The 14,795-nt window shown below is 38.0% G+C and overlaps 1 protein-coding gene across 3 annotated transcripts in view; it reads left to right on the forward strand.

Annotated features, from left to right (window-relative positions):
• Positions 1-13,988, forward strand: part of csk (C-terminal Src kinase) — a 167,931-nt gene extending 153,943 nt beyond the window's left edge. For all 3 annotated transcript variants that reach the window (XM_039773179.1, XM_039773180.1, XM_039773181.1), the window contains 3 exons: positions 3,902-4,097; positions 5,574-5,660; positions 13,041-13,988. In XM_039773179.1, coding sequence (XP_039629113.1) covers positions 3,902-4,097; positions 5,574-5,660; positions 13,041-13,223 — 466 coding nt within the window. In that variant the 3' untranslated portion in view covers positions 13,224-13,988. The remainder of the gene's footprint in view (positions 1-3,901; positions 4,098-5,573; positions 5,661-13,040) is intronic.
• The last annotated feature ends 807 nt before the right edge of the window (positions 13,989-14,795 follow it).

The following is a 14,795-nucleotide window of genomic DNA, read 5'->3' on the forward strand; positions in this document are numbered from 1 at the left end:
AAAAGTCCGTCTACATGCGGCTCGAACCTTGTGCATGTTTGGTAGCACATATCTGTGTGAGAAGCTCTTCTCAGTGATAAAGACTAACAAAACAGCACACAGGAGTCACCTCACTGATGAGCACCTGCAATCCATCCTGAGAATCTCCACAACACAGAACCTCACACCAAACAGAAACGAACCTGTGCCAAAAAGATGCCAGGCGTCCAGCTCTAAAATGACATATGAGCAAAGACAACTGAATGATTTGATTTGTTATTGCTGAAAGGAACACATTTTATTTATATTTCCAGGTTTTGTTATGCAGCATGTTCATATTTGAATTTGTATAATTTTGACAGGATATATTTTTATGGAGAGCAAAATCTTTTGGGATATTTAAAATCTAAGTTTATTTTTATATATAAAATTACATAAGAGTAAAGAAATTTGAATGTTTGTTCTTTTAATGTTTACTTTATTTCTAACTTGTATAATTTAGACAGGATATATTTTTATGGAGAGCAAAATATTATAAGTTGTTTAAGGTTTGAGTTGATTTATTCAGGAATAATATTCCTGTCTGTTTTTACCATTCCTACCAAAGATATTTCTGTCGACTAAATAAAAATTCCTTCTATTTAAAATTTAAATAGAACTTGAACAAATACGATAGTTCATAATATCCACGCAGACTTGCACGTAAGAGCGGGTGTCATCCGTTTTAACAAACAGCGTATTGCACTGATACGAAATAGCTGTGTGTGTATATATGTAGATATGTATGTATATGTATATATATGTTTATATATGTGTGTGTGTATGTATATATATATGTATTTGTGTGTATATATGTGTGTGTATGTATGTATGTGTGTATGTATATGTATGTGTATATGTATAGATATGTATATATATATGTTTGTGTGTGTGTGTAAATATATATATATATATGACAACAACACTCATCACTCACAACAGTGACAAAACAATTACATTGACAATCAGGTTACGTTATTTTCAAAATGTTTCCTTTTCTTTTTCATTGCTTCTTTAACACACTACTTCTCCGCTGCGAAGCGCGGGTATTTTGCTAGTGTTTATATATGAATTGGTAAAGAACAAACATCAGCAGTTTAGATATTTTTCTCATCAATTGAAATATCAAATTTGTTTCACTTTTAAATTAAAAACAAAATAGAGAACTTTTTTTGTAACTAGGTGTAAAATTTATTTTTTCAATCATACTGGCCAGTTTTTATTATTTCTCTTTTAAATATTTAAAGAGAAGTTGACCTAGCAACATCAGTTACAAATAAAAAAAATAACTTTGACCACAAATAGTAATAGTTGGAATCTTTTTGGTTATACAGACAAAGAATACCAAGCTTTTGTTCATTATTATTAGAATCTTCTAGTGTTCTTTATTCATTTTTCCCATTACTGTAATCTTTAAAGAAAATGTCAGACTAATACTAATTATTCACCTTATAACCCTTGCCTGTAGATACCATTATTTGCATGTTACAAACACTGATAACTTGGTTTGAAAATGGAAAATCCATCAGAATGTTATCTTCATTTTGAATGGTGAAAAAAGATAAAGCATTGACTATAAAGGGAAACTATTTCAGATAATAGATAATAGCACAAGAAAGTAAACTATTAAAGTGTATTTTGTGAATGTATAAACCAGGCAAAATTCTAAGGAGAAGGTGACATTAACACAGATATAAATTAAAAAAAAAAAAAAAACTGTTCTAACCCATGAATGTTTAGTAAATAAATGCAGATTTTCAGATTTTAAAAAGCTCTTTTGATGTTACTACCCCAGCCTACAGCTTACACCGAACTGAACAATTTTTCAGCCTGCATTCAAGAGCAGACTAAAGATCATCTTAGGTTAAAATCTTTACACCACAATAGTTTTTATAAACAAGGAAATTTTTGATTTTATTTTTAACTGTTGATGGAGACCATTTTTGGGCAATAATATGACCTACAGTAGAAGTGGTGAATAGAACTCTTAATCCATTAATGAAATAGAAGGTGCTCATGCAGTGCCTCTTCTTCTATACTAATAAAAGGCAAAGCCCTCACTGACTGACTCACTGACTGACTGACTGAATGATCACTAATTCTCCAACTTCCCGTGTAGGGAGAAGGCTGAAATTTGGCAGGCTCATTACAAAAGTTAGGCAGGTTTCATTTCGAAATTCTACACGTAACGGTCATAACTGGAACCTTCTTTCGTACATGTATATGGCCATAGCCTGCAGCTCGGTCGCTGTGTGAGGCAGAGTTGCATCCCTCATCGTCACGCCTCCCACGTAATTGAGTGCCTGCCATTATAAGGCTCTCCGTCAGCAGTCAGCATCCAATAGACACGCTGCCGCTAAATATTCGCGGGTGAAGGACTGTGCTTACGCAAACGAAGATGAGATGGTCAGGGATAGACTAGTGTTTGGCACAAACTCGGCAAAAGTGCGAGAGAAACTTTTAAGTGCTGGGTCTGAGCTAACATTAAATAAAGCCGTGGACATCGCAAGATCGCACGAGATAGCACAAGCACAGCTGAGAACCTTCGATGCCTGTACTCCGAGCGGCTCACGTGAACTGACTTTGTAGGACTGGGAAAGGTAAACCCATGCATGCAGTGTGTGATGTCTCAGATAAAGAGGAAGACGAGCTGTTTATTGATGCAGTAAGAAAGAAACAACCCTCTGAAGCTGAACAAGCCTTTGTAGACATATCAACAGGAAAGCAAGGAGTAAGGCTTAAGTTTAAATTAAGTTCATAGACACGCTGCCAATAAAGATTCGCAGGCAAATCCACAACTTAATACCGGGAATGCCTGGTAAACATCTTAGATTCACGAGTACCGATTTGGGTAGTGAACACTTTGATGAATGAAACTTGTTATCTTTACAACGGTCGACAAACACGGAATGTAACTTGAACACAACACATCCTCCAAATGCAAACCTGATTGAAAGAAATAATGATAATCAAATCCTTGTTGACAGCAACACTCATAACAGTCACAAAACAACTGCATTGACAATCATGTTACGTTATTTTTAAAATGTTTCCTTTTCTGTTTCATAACTTCTTTAACACACTACTTCTCCGCTGCGAAGTGCGGGTATTTTGCTAGTCTTTAATATAAAGCGTAGTCCTTCCATGGCCAAACAAATCAAAGGCATTATTTGTAGAGGGGGTTTCAGCAGAGCTGAGCAACCATCAAGTATTGCAGTTTGTTCCTTTAGAACGTATTTAGACAAAAAGTACCATGTAAAGAAAAATAATCATGGTCAAGTTATGTTTTTCAGTGTGTTTTTCCTTTATTTTAAAACTTACATCCATCCTTCTAGTTTGGAACCTGCTGATCCAGTTCATGGTAACAGGGGTGTCCACCATAACACCATTGACTGGAGTTGAAAAAAGTAAATTTGCAATTTTGAGAAAATCTGTTAGCTAAGAATTTAATGTCTTCCAACACAGCAGGTGCCAGTCTTCTTAAAGTACACAAGCATCTTAATAAATGTGCTAATTTCAGTAAACATAAAATAAATTTCAAATGATAATTTATTTTAACATCAAACATTAGCCAGTAATTGTGTTTAATGTTTTTAACAGCTAAACTTCAGTTTCCCAAGTTATTGCAGAGAAAATACATAAAATGTGCTGTTTTATATTAACAAGCAAATAATGTACAAATGAGAATCAATTTTTTCAGACATCACTTTTTTGTGTACACTGACATTTTAGTAATGATTATATTATTAAGGTATGTTTTGTGCAAACAGAGTGGAATACACTCAATACACCACCTTTATTTTACTAGATTTGTATAGCTGTTTCTCTGGGTTCACGTCTAGCAAAAGGTTATATTTGTTACTGTATTCTTTCTACCCCTCAGGAATGTGTGTGAAGCAATGGAATACCTTGAGGCAAATAATTTTGTCCACAGAGACTTAGCAGCTCGTAATGTCTTAGTTTCTGATGATAATATTGCCAAAGTGAGTGACTTTGGGCTAACCAAAGAGGCCTCTTCCACCCAAGACACTGGAAAGCTACCTGTTAAGTGGACATCCCCAGAAGCCTTGCGAGAAAAGGTAATGGAAAGCACAGTAGTTTAGTTCTGGTTTTAATAAAAATTGTTGATAGTGTGCGGTTGCTTGATCATGCAGTAAGAATATATTATTAGAATCTACAAATAAAAGTATACTGTATTATGACCACCTACTGTATACACCTGACATTAACATGAGTTCAGATTGTATCAGGATATAATTTAGTCATTTTGCACTTACGCCAGGCATTAAAATGCATCTCCAGTGCCTACATCATGTCTGGATAGAGGTCTTATAGCACCTTCCTCGTGCAAAATTAAAATGTGCTCCCACTTGCATGGTTTTTGTATATGAATAGAAATATAATATAAGTGTGTTCAATGTTATTGCTATCCATTTCTGGCTGCCTCCAAATGTGAGCTGAGTGATCTGATGACACATACATTTACGCCTGGTTTTTAATTTGCTCAAGAGCTATCCAGTTATGATCAGACCACAGAAAGTGCATGTTAACGGTAGGTGTAAAAGGTGCCATTGGTTCAATGTGACTGCATGTGTGTGTTTTTACATAAATCATATGTACAGTATATATACCATATACAATTAATGGAGTATGCGAATTATATGTGTGGGTGCCTGCTTTGAAAATTGTGCCATGACCAATGAACTTTGACTTTACCCATGAAAATCATTTTCCTTTTGCAATATATGGCCAGCAGTCAAGATACTATTTGCTGTTCTGCTAAATGACAGACGGAATTCTTTATTTAATCCTTTTGTAGGCACATAAGAGGACTGCTGTTCATTATTGGGGGTTGAGGCTCTTAGATGTTTAGCTTAAGCATACAGTTTGCTTAATATAATGCTTCTAAAAAACAATTTAAACCTCCTGGATAATGCAAATGTTATTCTTTTAGTGTGTAAGGTTTTTATTCAGTATATAAACTTATTGGTAGAGATGCTTGGTACTCCCATCAGTCCCTGACTTTTCTCCTCTTCCTTATTTACTAATATTACATTCACTCCACAATTTTATGAGTTTATTTTTCTTGTGAGAGATAACGGAGAAAAATACAGAATTCAGTTTTTTGACGTTTATTTTCTGAAGTGTCTTTTATATGGAGTATGCACATTTGTTCGGGCAAATTAGGAAATAATATTGTTGTGAGGGTGGTATTTTTTAATGCTGCTTCTGATGTGAGGCAGCACAGTGGTCAGTGCTCCTGCTTCTTAACTCGTGACACCCAGGCTCAGTCTCCACTTTGTCACTTTATGGAGCTTGCAAGTCCTTCCAGAGTCTGCATTTTTTCCTGATTGCGCTGGTTTATTTTCATATTTTCCAAATGCTTGCTTGCTATTTACTTATTGTTAGGATCCTTCAATGCAACATTGAAATTAATGTTTTTGTGCATTTCTGGTGAAAAGATGTTGATAAATTATAAGATAAATCTTTTCAGTGAAGCCCTAAGGGCAATATTTCCCATTTTGTTTTGTTCACTGTGTCCTGTGTGTCTACAGAAATTTTCAACAAAGTCTGATGTGTGGAGCTATGGAATTCTTCTATGGGAAATCTATTCCTTTGGGCGGGTGCCTTACCCTAGAATTGTAAGTACATACATATACTGTCTGCTGCTGCTATTTAATAAACAAGATTATTTATAAAGAATGGGCCTGTCATTTTACCTCCAATTGTAATGAAATTACAAACGTCATCATTCCCTTTCAGTTCATATTTCTCAGCCGACACTTTTTAATGTTTGTAAGTTATAGTTTGAGCTGCACCTAAATAAAAATTCCTTTTAAAGTTATAAACATCTCATGTATTCTCCAGACTGGACAGTAGCCAGTTGAAATTATACAGCAACTTGCAATCAACTATAGGATCACGGTATTCATTAATTTATTGTATTTGAACATATTCATCTCTCTCTCTCTCTCGCACTCCTGCAGGATGCCAATACAGAAGCTTTAATTTTTGCCTAAGACATTGCAGTATTGGTTTATCCACAAGATGGAGCAAAGAGTTAGGAGAATATTCTTGCACATGGATAAGGGATATCCCAAGGCTGGGATAGTTTGTCCAGGCTTGCAACTATTTTAGAATTTGTAGGACTGAAAAGCAACACATGGCATTTTAATACCTTGACTTTATACTGAAAATGCTTTCTCTTATTCTGAGTACTTTCATTTTTTTCTTGTCAGTTTATCTAATCATTATCAATTCATGTCAAAAATAAGTTATTCCACTTTCTGTATTTGCTACTTGTGGTGAGGCACAACAGAATTTGAGGACTGAGACTGTACACTGTAACAGTGCTATTTTGCATCATAATCGAAAATATGTCATACGTTACCTGTTAAATCAGATGTTCAGTCAATGTTGTGTGTTGATTATAAGCAACACTGCTAGATAACTTGTCATTACCTGACATATGGGATATCACAAACACATGAGAATATGCTTTGCACTCCACTACACCCCATATCAACCATTTCCTTATCAAGTAACCATCAGAGCAAACCAAATGTGTTCTCTGAAGCCAGCCGTTCTCCAGGCCAAAAAAATTTTATATACACACACACACACACATATATATATATATATATATATATATATATATGCAAATTATTAGGATGGCAAAAAATGTAGATGAGGCCCATGCTGTAATGTGACAAGTAAATGAAGACAACTTCAAATTGGCCTGGCGTGACTGTTTGCTCAAGTATGCCCTGTGCCCTGGTCTTGACCAGTGTTGTTGCTTGAGTCCAGCATCTGCATTTCATAACAAGTTACTTTCATCCTTGTATCCTCCAAACCTACTTCATCCAGTGTTCATTTGTGATTAAGCTACTCCCATGCCGACATGCATATTGTACAGAAATAGAGTATGTGTATAATGTAAGATTTTCCTTTTTTTTTCCCCACCTGTTTCGTTAAAGCGTGAAGACACATACAGTACTGAGCATCTACAGTTGAGCAAGACCCTTGCAGCAGTTCCTTCAATTTAGCTTGCACTGCAGTATTTTTTCCATCCACTAGATGGCGTAAAATCTATGAAAACAATTTTGCCTGCATAATTTTTTAAATATTTTCAGCTTTCATCCGTTTTCCCACTCAACAGTACTGCTGCTTCTGTCACTGGTGCAGAGGTCTGTTCATACCAATAGCTGGCAGAGGATAAAATAACCTTATAATCTAAATCAGTAATTGTCAGTAAGGAGTGTTTATTTTGTAGGAAAGTTCAAATTTATTATGTACTTGGAAGGTTTACATTTCTTATGAGATGGTAGAGCACTTCAAACAGAGACCCAGAAAGGATGCTTAATGGTGAGCAGTTGTCCCCTTGAACATGACACGGGCTATCCCCTAACCCTAAGTCCAGGTACTGTCTCTTGAAAAACCTATTTAATAGTTTTATTCTGCCGTGTTTTGCAGTCCTTTACACAAATGTCTTTGATTAATTTTATGGTAGTTTTTACAACATCAGTGTAATTTACACCTTGGCGTGAATCAGATTAACTTTCAATATGAACACAAGTTGACTCATTTAAGATTGTGTTAACTTATTCATGCTGCTAGTGGCACAAGCGCCAGCCCCTGAAACTCTTAACTGAGTTAAGAAGGATTCACAATATGTGGACAGATTTTCCAAAATTCAAATGATCCTCCCTCATTAACAAACACACACATCACTGTCCTGTGTCCCGATTGCGTATCAAGGATAAAATTAATGTAAAAAGAAATGGATAAATCCTGTCTTCATTTTCCCCTAACAGTAATGTGTGGGTAAGGTTTTCAGCAGCATAAGTGAAGGAGAGATGAAGGGTAGACCACTGTGCAGCTCACGATACAAGTCACAAGAATGGATTATAAATTCAGGAGCTTCACAGTGCTTCTTGTTTGAAATTCATAAAAGGAAAATAATGAAATTCAGAGTCTCTCATTGTAAGAATATTTTCAGCACAAATAAAATGTAAGCAAATGCCAGGCTGTACTGGATTAACAGGATTCAATAACGGATAGATGGATGAAACTCTTTGTTTTTTTTTTTTATTACATTTTAATTCCAGTCATCATTAACTGGAGTATGCTGTAGTAATTTCAACATTTGGCCAAGTTGTTTTCTCCCAAATGAGTTATTTATTTGCAACTAAACATCTGACATCCAGACACACTTTCAGACTTTGTTTGGTGCTGATTTGTTTCTGTCTCGTTTAAGTATGGCTTGTCATTTCTTCATGCTGCAAGGTGACTCAGTGACTGTAGGGTTTTTAAATATGTTTAGTCCTACATTGGCATGTTTCACACCCCAGTTAATTTGGGATGGTCCCAGGTCAAGTTTTAATTTTCAACATTTTGTGAAAAAACAATCCTAAATCGCAACTGTGTAAGGGTTGTACAATTTATAAATGAATCTCTCTAGCTCCTTTGTTAATACAGATATGGCATTATATTAACAAAAGTTCCAGAATGGAAAAATACTCTTATGGCGGAAACAGAGAATGCGTCACACTCTATTGTGGATATGACCATCCATCCATCCTCTTCCGCTTATCCGAGGTCGGGTCGCGGGGCAGCAGCTTAAGCAGAGAGGCCCAGACTTCCCTCTCCCCGGCCACTTCTTCCAGCTCTTCTGGGAGAATCCCAAGGCGTTGCCAGGCCAGCCGGGAGACATAGTCACTCCAGCGTGTTCTGGGTCTTCCCCGGGGCCTCCTCCCGGTTGGACGTGCCCGGAACACCACACCAGGGAGGCGTCCAGGAGGCATCCTGATCAGATGCCCGAGCCACCTCATCTGACTCCTCTCGATGCGGAGGAGCAGCAGTTCTACTCTGAGCCCCTCCTGGATGACTGAACTTCTCACCCTATCTTTAAGGGAAAGCCCAGACACACTGCGGAGGAAACTCATTTCAGCCGCTTGCATTCGCGATCTCGTTCTTTCGGTCACTACCCATAGCTCATGACCATAGGTGAGGGTAGGAGCGTAGATCGACTTGTAAATTGAGAGCTTTGCCTTACAGCTCAGCTCTTTTTTAACCACGACAGACCGATGCAGAGCCCGCATCACTGCGGATGCCGCACCGATCCGCCTGTCGATCTCACGCTCCATTCTTCCCTCACTCGTGAACAAGACCCCGAGATACTTGAACTCCTCCACTTGGGGCAGGATCTCTCCTCCAACCCTGAGAGGGCACTCCACCCTTTTCCGGCTGAGATATGACTATCTCACTAATCAGGCATTTCCATTGACTGATATTTCACCCTTTGTGTTTTTTAAAAGCTACATTCCTCCCTTCATCCAGACACTGCTTCTCTTTGAATAATCTGGAGCATCCAAGCATGTGCATATTTAGGATTTCACAAAACGAGAGTCCCAAGGCTGGCGTGTATAAATAATGTACTGTATATGTGGAAGTCTGGTTATTCACTACATGTTTCTGCAGTGGTAATACTCTTGAAAAGTAACAGACCACAGCGACATTATTGTATAGGTTTCAGAATATGCCTGGGGCCCTTTAGAATTGCTGGTGGGAGGAAATAAAACTATTTTATTACTTAACTCTCCATTGTTAGACTTTTTTCTTTTCTTCATTTAACACTACAGATGGTGGTAAATACTTAAGAGTAATCGTCACAAGAACTGAAACAATGTTCATTTCTATATATTGTTCTTGGCTATATAAAAAAAGCAAACTGAATTTGAAAAACTAGGATAAAAAAAAATTGAGAAATGCACTATTAGGGCAGCACGGTGGCACAGTGGGTAGCGCTGCTGCCTCGCAGTTAGGAGACCCAGGTTTGCTTCCCGGGTCGTCCCTGCGTGGAGTTTGCATGGGTTTCCTCCCACAGTCCAAAGCCATGCAGGTTAGGTGCATTGGCGATTCTAAATTGTCCCAAGTGTGTGCTTGGTGTGTGTGTGTGTGCGCCCTGCGGTGGGCTGGCGCCCTGCCTGGGGTTTGTTTCCATCCTTGTGCCCTGTGTTGGCTGGGATTGGCTCCAGCAGACCCCCGTGACCCTGTAGTTAAAATGTAGCGGGTTGGATGATGGATGCACTATTATGAATCATTAAAGCATATACTGTTACAATATTTTTTGAGCATCTGTAAAGCTATTTTTACCATTTTGACAAATAAAGTACTATTTATCTGTGTATCCCCTTAACATTCGGGGTCATTTTTGCTAAATCGCTTGTAATTCGACCTCTCCAAATTAGAATCATTGCTGTTATTGAACTATCTGGAGTATAAACACATGTTTGGTCTCTTTGTAAAGGTAACATTCTCTAGTTTCACCCTTAGTAGTCAGAATCACTGTAGGTGTGACTGATCAAAAGTTATGCACATTAGAACTCACAAAAACGAATTTTTTTGTTCTCGCCTAAGTTTTTTTATGAAAATAAAGGAAAATAAAGCTGCAGTAGGTAGGTGAGGACAGAAACACACTATGTACCAACAGAATAACTTGTTGACTACTCACATTTCAAATTTGAAAAGAATACCTGTAAAAATGACATTTTACACCAGTTTTTATGTGGGCATGCCCAGGGGTTTTAGAGGGACCATTATCCACATTTTGGAACATATGTTAAAAGTGTAATAACTTTTGAATGCTTCAACCCACAGATATCAATGAGGGCTCTACTGAAAGCTTACACCTAAAGGAATCTATATCTACATACAGTGTCACTCTATTAGTTATAAAAATAATAAAACAATAAAAATACACATTTCTATGTAAAATAGTCAATACAAGTTATGGGCCAAAAATATATTTATATTTTTATTTTTACTTTTTTTTATAAAATGCACACAAACTATATATATTTCTTTTACAAACTGTTACAACACAGCTCAGCGTTTTCCATGTGCCACTTGATGGCAGCAATCACTAGCAAGCAGAAAGCACAAGGGCGTGGCACGTCGCTCTCTGCCATTAGACCTCAAAGGGCAGCTTGAATACTTTCAACGCGCACATGCATCTATTATTTAATCGGCGTTTATTTACGTTTAAACTTCTACTTTTATTCATATTTAAACTGCGAAAAAACTTGTCGAAATCACAATAAACAACCACGCACCAACTCTGCAGACTGGCACAAATGCCACCTTCACGCACCTCCGATTGCGTTGTATACAAGTTAGCATGGCAAGCTACATATCAAAATGCTCAGCTGCTCATTGGCTGTAAGTTTTGAGTGTCAGTCACAGTGTCCAATCAAACTGGTAGATTCTACCAGAGTTTGAAGCAGACGTCATCAGCTAAGCTTTCTGTGACACTGGTTGGCTATCCGAGGTGCCAGTCAACCCCAGAGCCGTCGTAATTGGCTAAGTTAGGTGTCGATCTGAAGCTAACACTTCCGCGAGCATTTATTTACGCTTCTCGGTACTTTTATTCATATTTAAAATGCGAAAAAACGTGGCGAAATCACAATAAACAACCACGAACCAACTCTGCAGATTGGCACAAATGCCACCTTCGCCGCTCCCATCGCGTTTTTTACAAGTTAGCATGGCAAGCTACATATCAAAATGCTCGGCTGCTCATTGGCTGTAAGTTTTGAGTGTCAGTCACAGTGTCCAATCAAACTGGTAGATTCTACCAGAGTTTAGAGTTACTCGTCATCATGCAGCTATCTGTGGCGCTGTGGCTATACCAGGTGCCAGCCAACCCCAGACCCGTTGGAATTGGCCAAGTTAGGTGTCGATCTGAAGCTAACACTTCCGTGTTTCATGCGGTAGCATGGTTATCGCCGACAGAAACAAATTACGTCTAATATGAGCAATATAAGTGAAAAAAAATTACTTAGGTGGTCTCAAGTTTCTGGAGTTTTTGTCCCTTTGAGAATATATTGTGTGTTTTGGACCTAAATCGTTTTACTGGATTATATTCGCTGGAGCCTTACGGACACAATGGGATCAATACTGCTCGGAAATATTGATGTTTGACTTGTAGGGGGTCTTCAAAGGTAGGCACAGTCAACTCTTAAAAGTATGTACTTCTCTGTAAAAAAGGTTTTAGTGTCAGTGCTGTGGTTGTTGTGTGTCAAAATGGTTTATATCATCGGAAAGACGAGACTTTGAAGTTTCATTTGATGGGTGGGGTGTCGAGATGCATGGCAGAGGGGCATGCACACATTACTGTAACGTTTTTGAACCGCTGTTATGTCCCGGGACCGGGACGTGTGCGCGTTAAGAGGGTATATACAATGGACTGGCACCCTGGTCAGGACTTGTTCCTCCATGAGCCTGTGGTGACCCTGAACTGGATGGTGCAGCCCATTTGACAGTGGAAGGAGGAACTCTACTGAAAGAAAGGAGAATTTTATGGGCTATTTTTACATTTATGTCTTTATAGCCAAAGTGATGAGAATGTGAGCTCAAATACTGTTTATTGTTCAATTCTGCTGTGTCCTTGTAATATTTCTATTGCACTATTATATTGGGTATCGTGACACAAATCAGGAGGGACTGCTCGCCACCATTTTGGAGTCTTACCTCACACCCCATCATTTTGCGTCATGATAATATATTGTATTGAGGATTACATGTATTCTGTTCTGTTTATTGTATTGTAATTACCCCCCTTTTTCTGACACCCACTGCACGCCTAACTTACCTGGAAAGGGGTCTTTCTTTGAACTTCCTTTCCCAAGGTTTCTTCTTTTTTTATTTTTCCCCTACAAGGTTTTGTTTTTTTTTGGGGAGTTTTTTCTTTGTCTTCTTAGAGAGTCAAGGCTGGGGGGCTGCCAAAATCCAGGGCCTGTTAAAGGCTATTGCGACACTTCTTGTGTGATTTCGGGCTGTAAAAAAATAACTTGTATTGTAAATAGCTCACACAGAGCACCGTATATTTCTTAGATTACAATGCCTTAAACAATATGTTCATAGCACACCTTAGTAGAAGCTAACTATATTAGGCATTCTTTGCATCATTATAGGATTTAGAAAAGAAATGCTTTTAACATTTTGTGTTTGTCCTAACACAGCCCCTGAAGGATGTGGTTCCACGGGTCGAGAAAGGGTACAAAATGGATGCACCAGACGGATGTCCACCTGCAGTGTATGATGTAATGAAACAGTGTTGGACCCTGGATGCTGTGGCCCGGCCCTCCTTCAGGATATTGAGGGAAAAGCTGCAGCAGATCCGAGCAAAGGAGCTGTATCGCTGAGTCTGGAATCCAGCTTGTGGAAGAGTAAAGAGTGACGCTGCCTTCAGTAGACTGAGTTTGAGGGGAGGGAGCAGATGTGCCAGGGTCTGAACAAAAGCAATCCCTCTGGCGTCATTGCAGTGACAGAGCAACCTCCATCTCTTCTCTGCATATCTGTTTTTTGGGGGGAGGGGGGTAACTGATTGGTGTAGGCCTTTTTCAGCACCTTATGTAAGGTGTGTTGTTTCTAGAAAATATACAGGAATTCCCCTTTAATTGTCATGTATATGAAAATAAGAAAAAAGAAAGCTACTGCATGCTTCATTCCCTACTTTGCCAAAGTCTTTGTGGTCTATTTGCTCTTTGCCAAAGTGCCTCCAAACCACATCGACCCCACTTTGGCCTTGCTTTTGTTTCTGTCCATTTGCCCTATGGCTGATTTTTTTTTTATGTTACATTTTTCCTTTATTTTTTTACTTCCTTGCCTCCCTTCCTCAATGACTGGTGTTTGATCACTTATAAACGAAAAAAAAAAAAAAAATTACCAACATGTATTGTGACCAGTCTTTTTACTATCAAATAAAATATACCATGGGAATATACAGTCATTCTGTAAAGAATTTGAGATTTGTTTTATATAAAAATTTAAAAAAAAGTTTAAAGTGTTATGTGTTAAAACTGGGATGTTTTGCATGCCATGTGGGAGGTCTTCAGTTACTGTCAGTGAGATTCTTGTTTGTTTTATGATATAAAGACTATAAATAAACCATTCCATCAGAAGACTGATATTGTGCAGTCCTAGTGTAATGTTTTTAAACAAGAAGACCCTTTCACCCAGCTCTTACAATCGATAATCTATAGACGCAATAATAGTCTCATTATATTCCGCTCTATTTAACACATTTCGTTTTTAGATCATTTATGATTACATCCCTGCATAAAACATTTAGTCACATACAGTGGTGTGAAAAACTATTTGCCCCCTTCCTGATTTCTTATTCTTTTGCATGTTTGTCACACTAAATGTTTCTGATCATCAAACACATTTAACCATTAGTCAAATATAACACAAGTAAACACAAAATGCAGTTTTTAAATGATGGTTTTTATTATTTAGGGAGAAAAAAATCCAAACCTACATGGCTCTGTGTGAAAAAGTAATTGCCCCTGAACCTAATAACTGGTTGGGCCACCCTTAGCAGCAATAACTGCAATCAAGCGTTTGCGATAACTTGCAATGAGTCTTTTACAGCGCTCTGGAGGAATTTTGGCCCACTCATCTTTGCAGAATTGTTGTAATTCAGCTTTATTTGAGGGTTTTCTAGCATGAACCGCCTTTATAAGGTCATGCCATAGCATCTCAATTGGATTCAGGTCAGGACTTTGACTAGGCCACTCCAAAGTCTTCATTTTGTTTTTCTTCAGCCATTCAGAGGTGGATTTGCTGGTGTGTTTTGGGTCATTGTCCTGTTGCAGCACCAAGATCGCTTCAGCTTGAGTTGACGAACAGATGGCGGACATTCTCCTTCAGGATTTTTGGTAGACAGTAGAATTCATGGTTCCATCTATCACAGCAAGCCTTCCAGGTCCTGA

This window comes from Polypterus senegalus, chromosome 12, assembly GCF_016835505.1.
Source record: "Polypterus senegalus isolate Bchr_013 chromosome 12, ASM1683550v1, whole genome shotgun sequence".
Lineage (NCBI taxonomy): Eukaryota > Metazoa > Chordata > Cladistia > Polypteriformes > Polypteridae > Polypterus > Polypterus senegalus.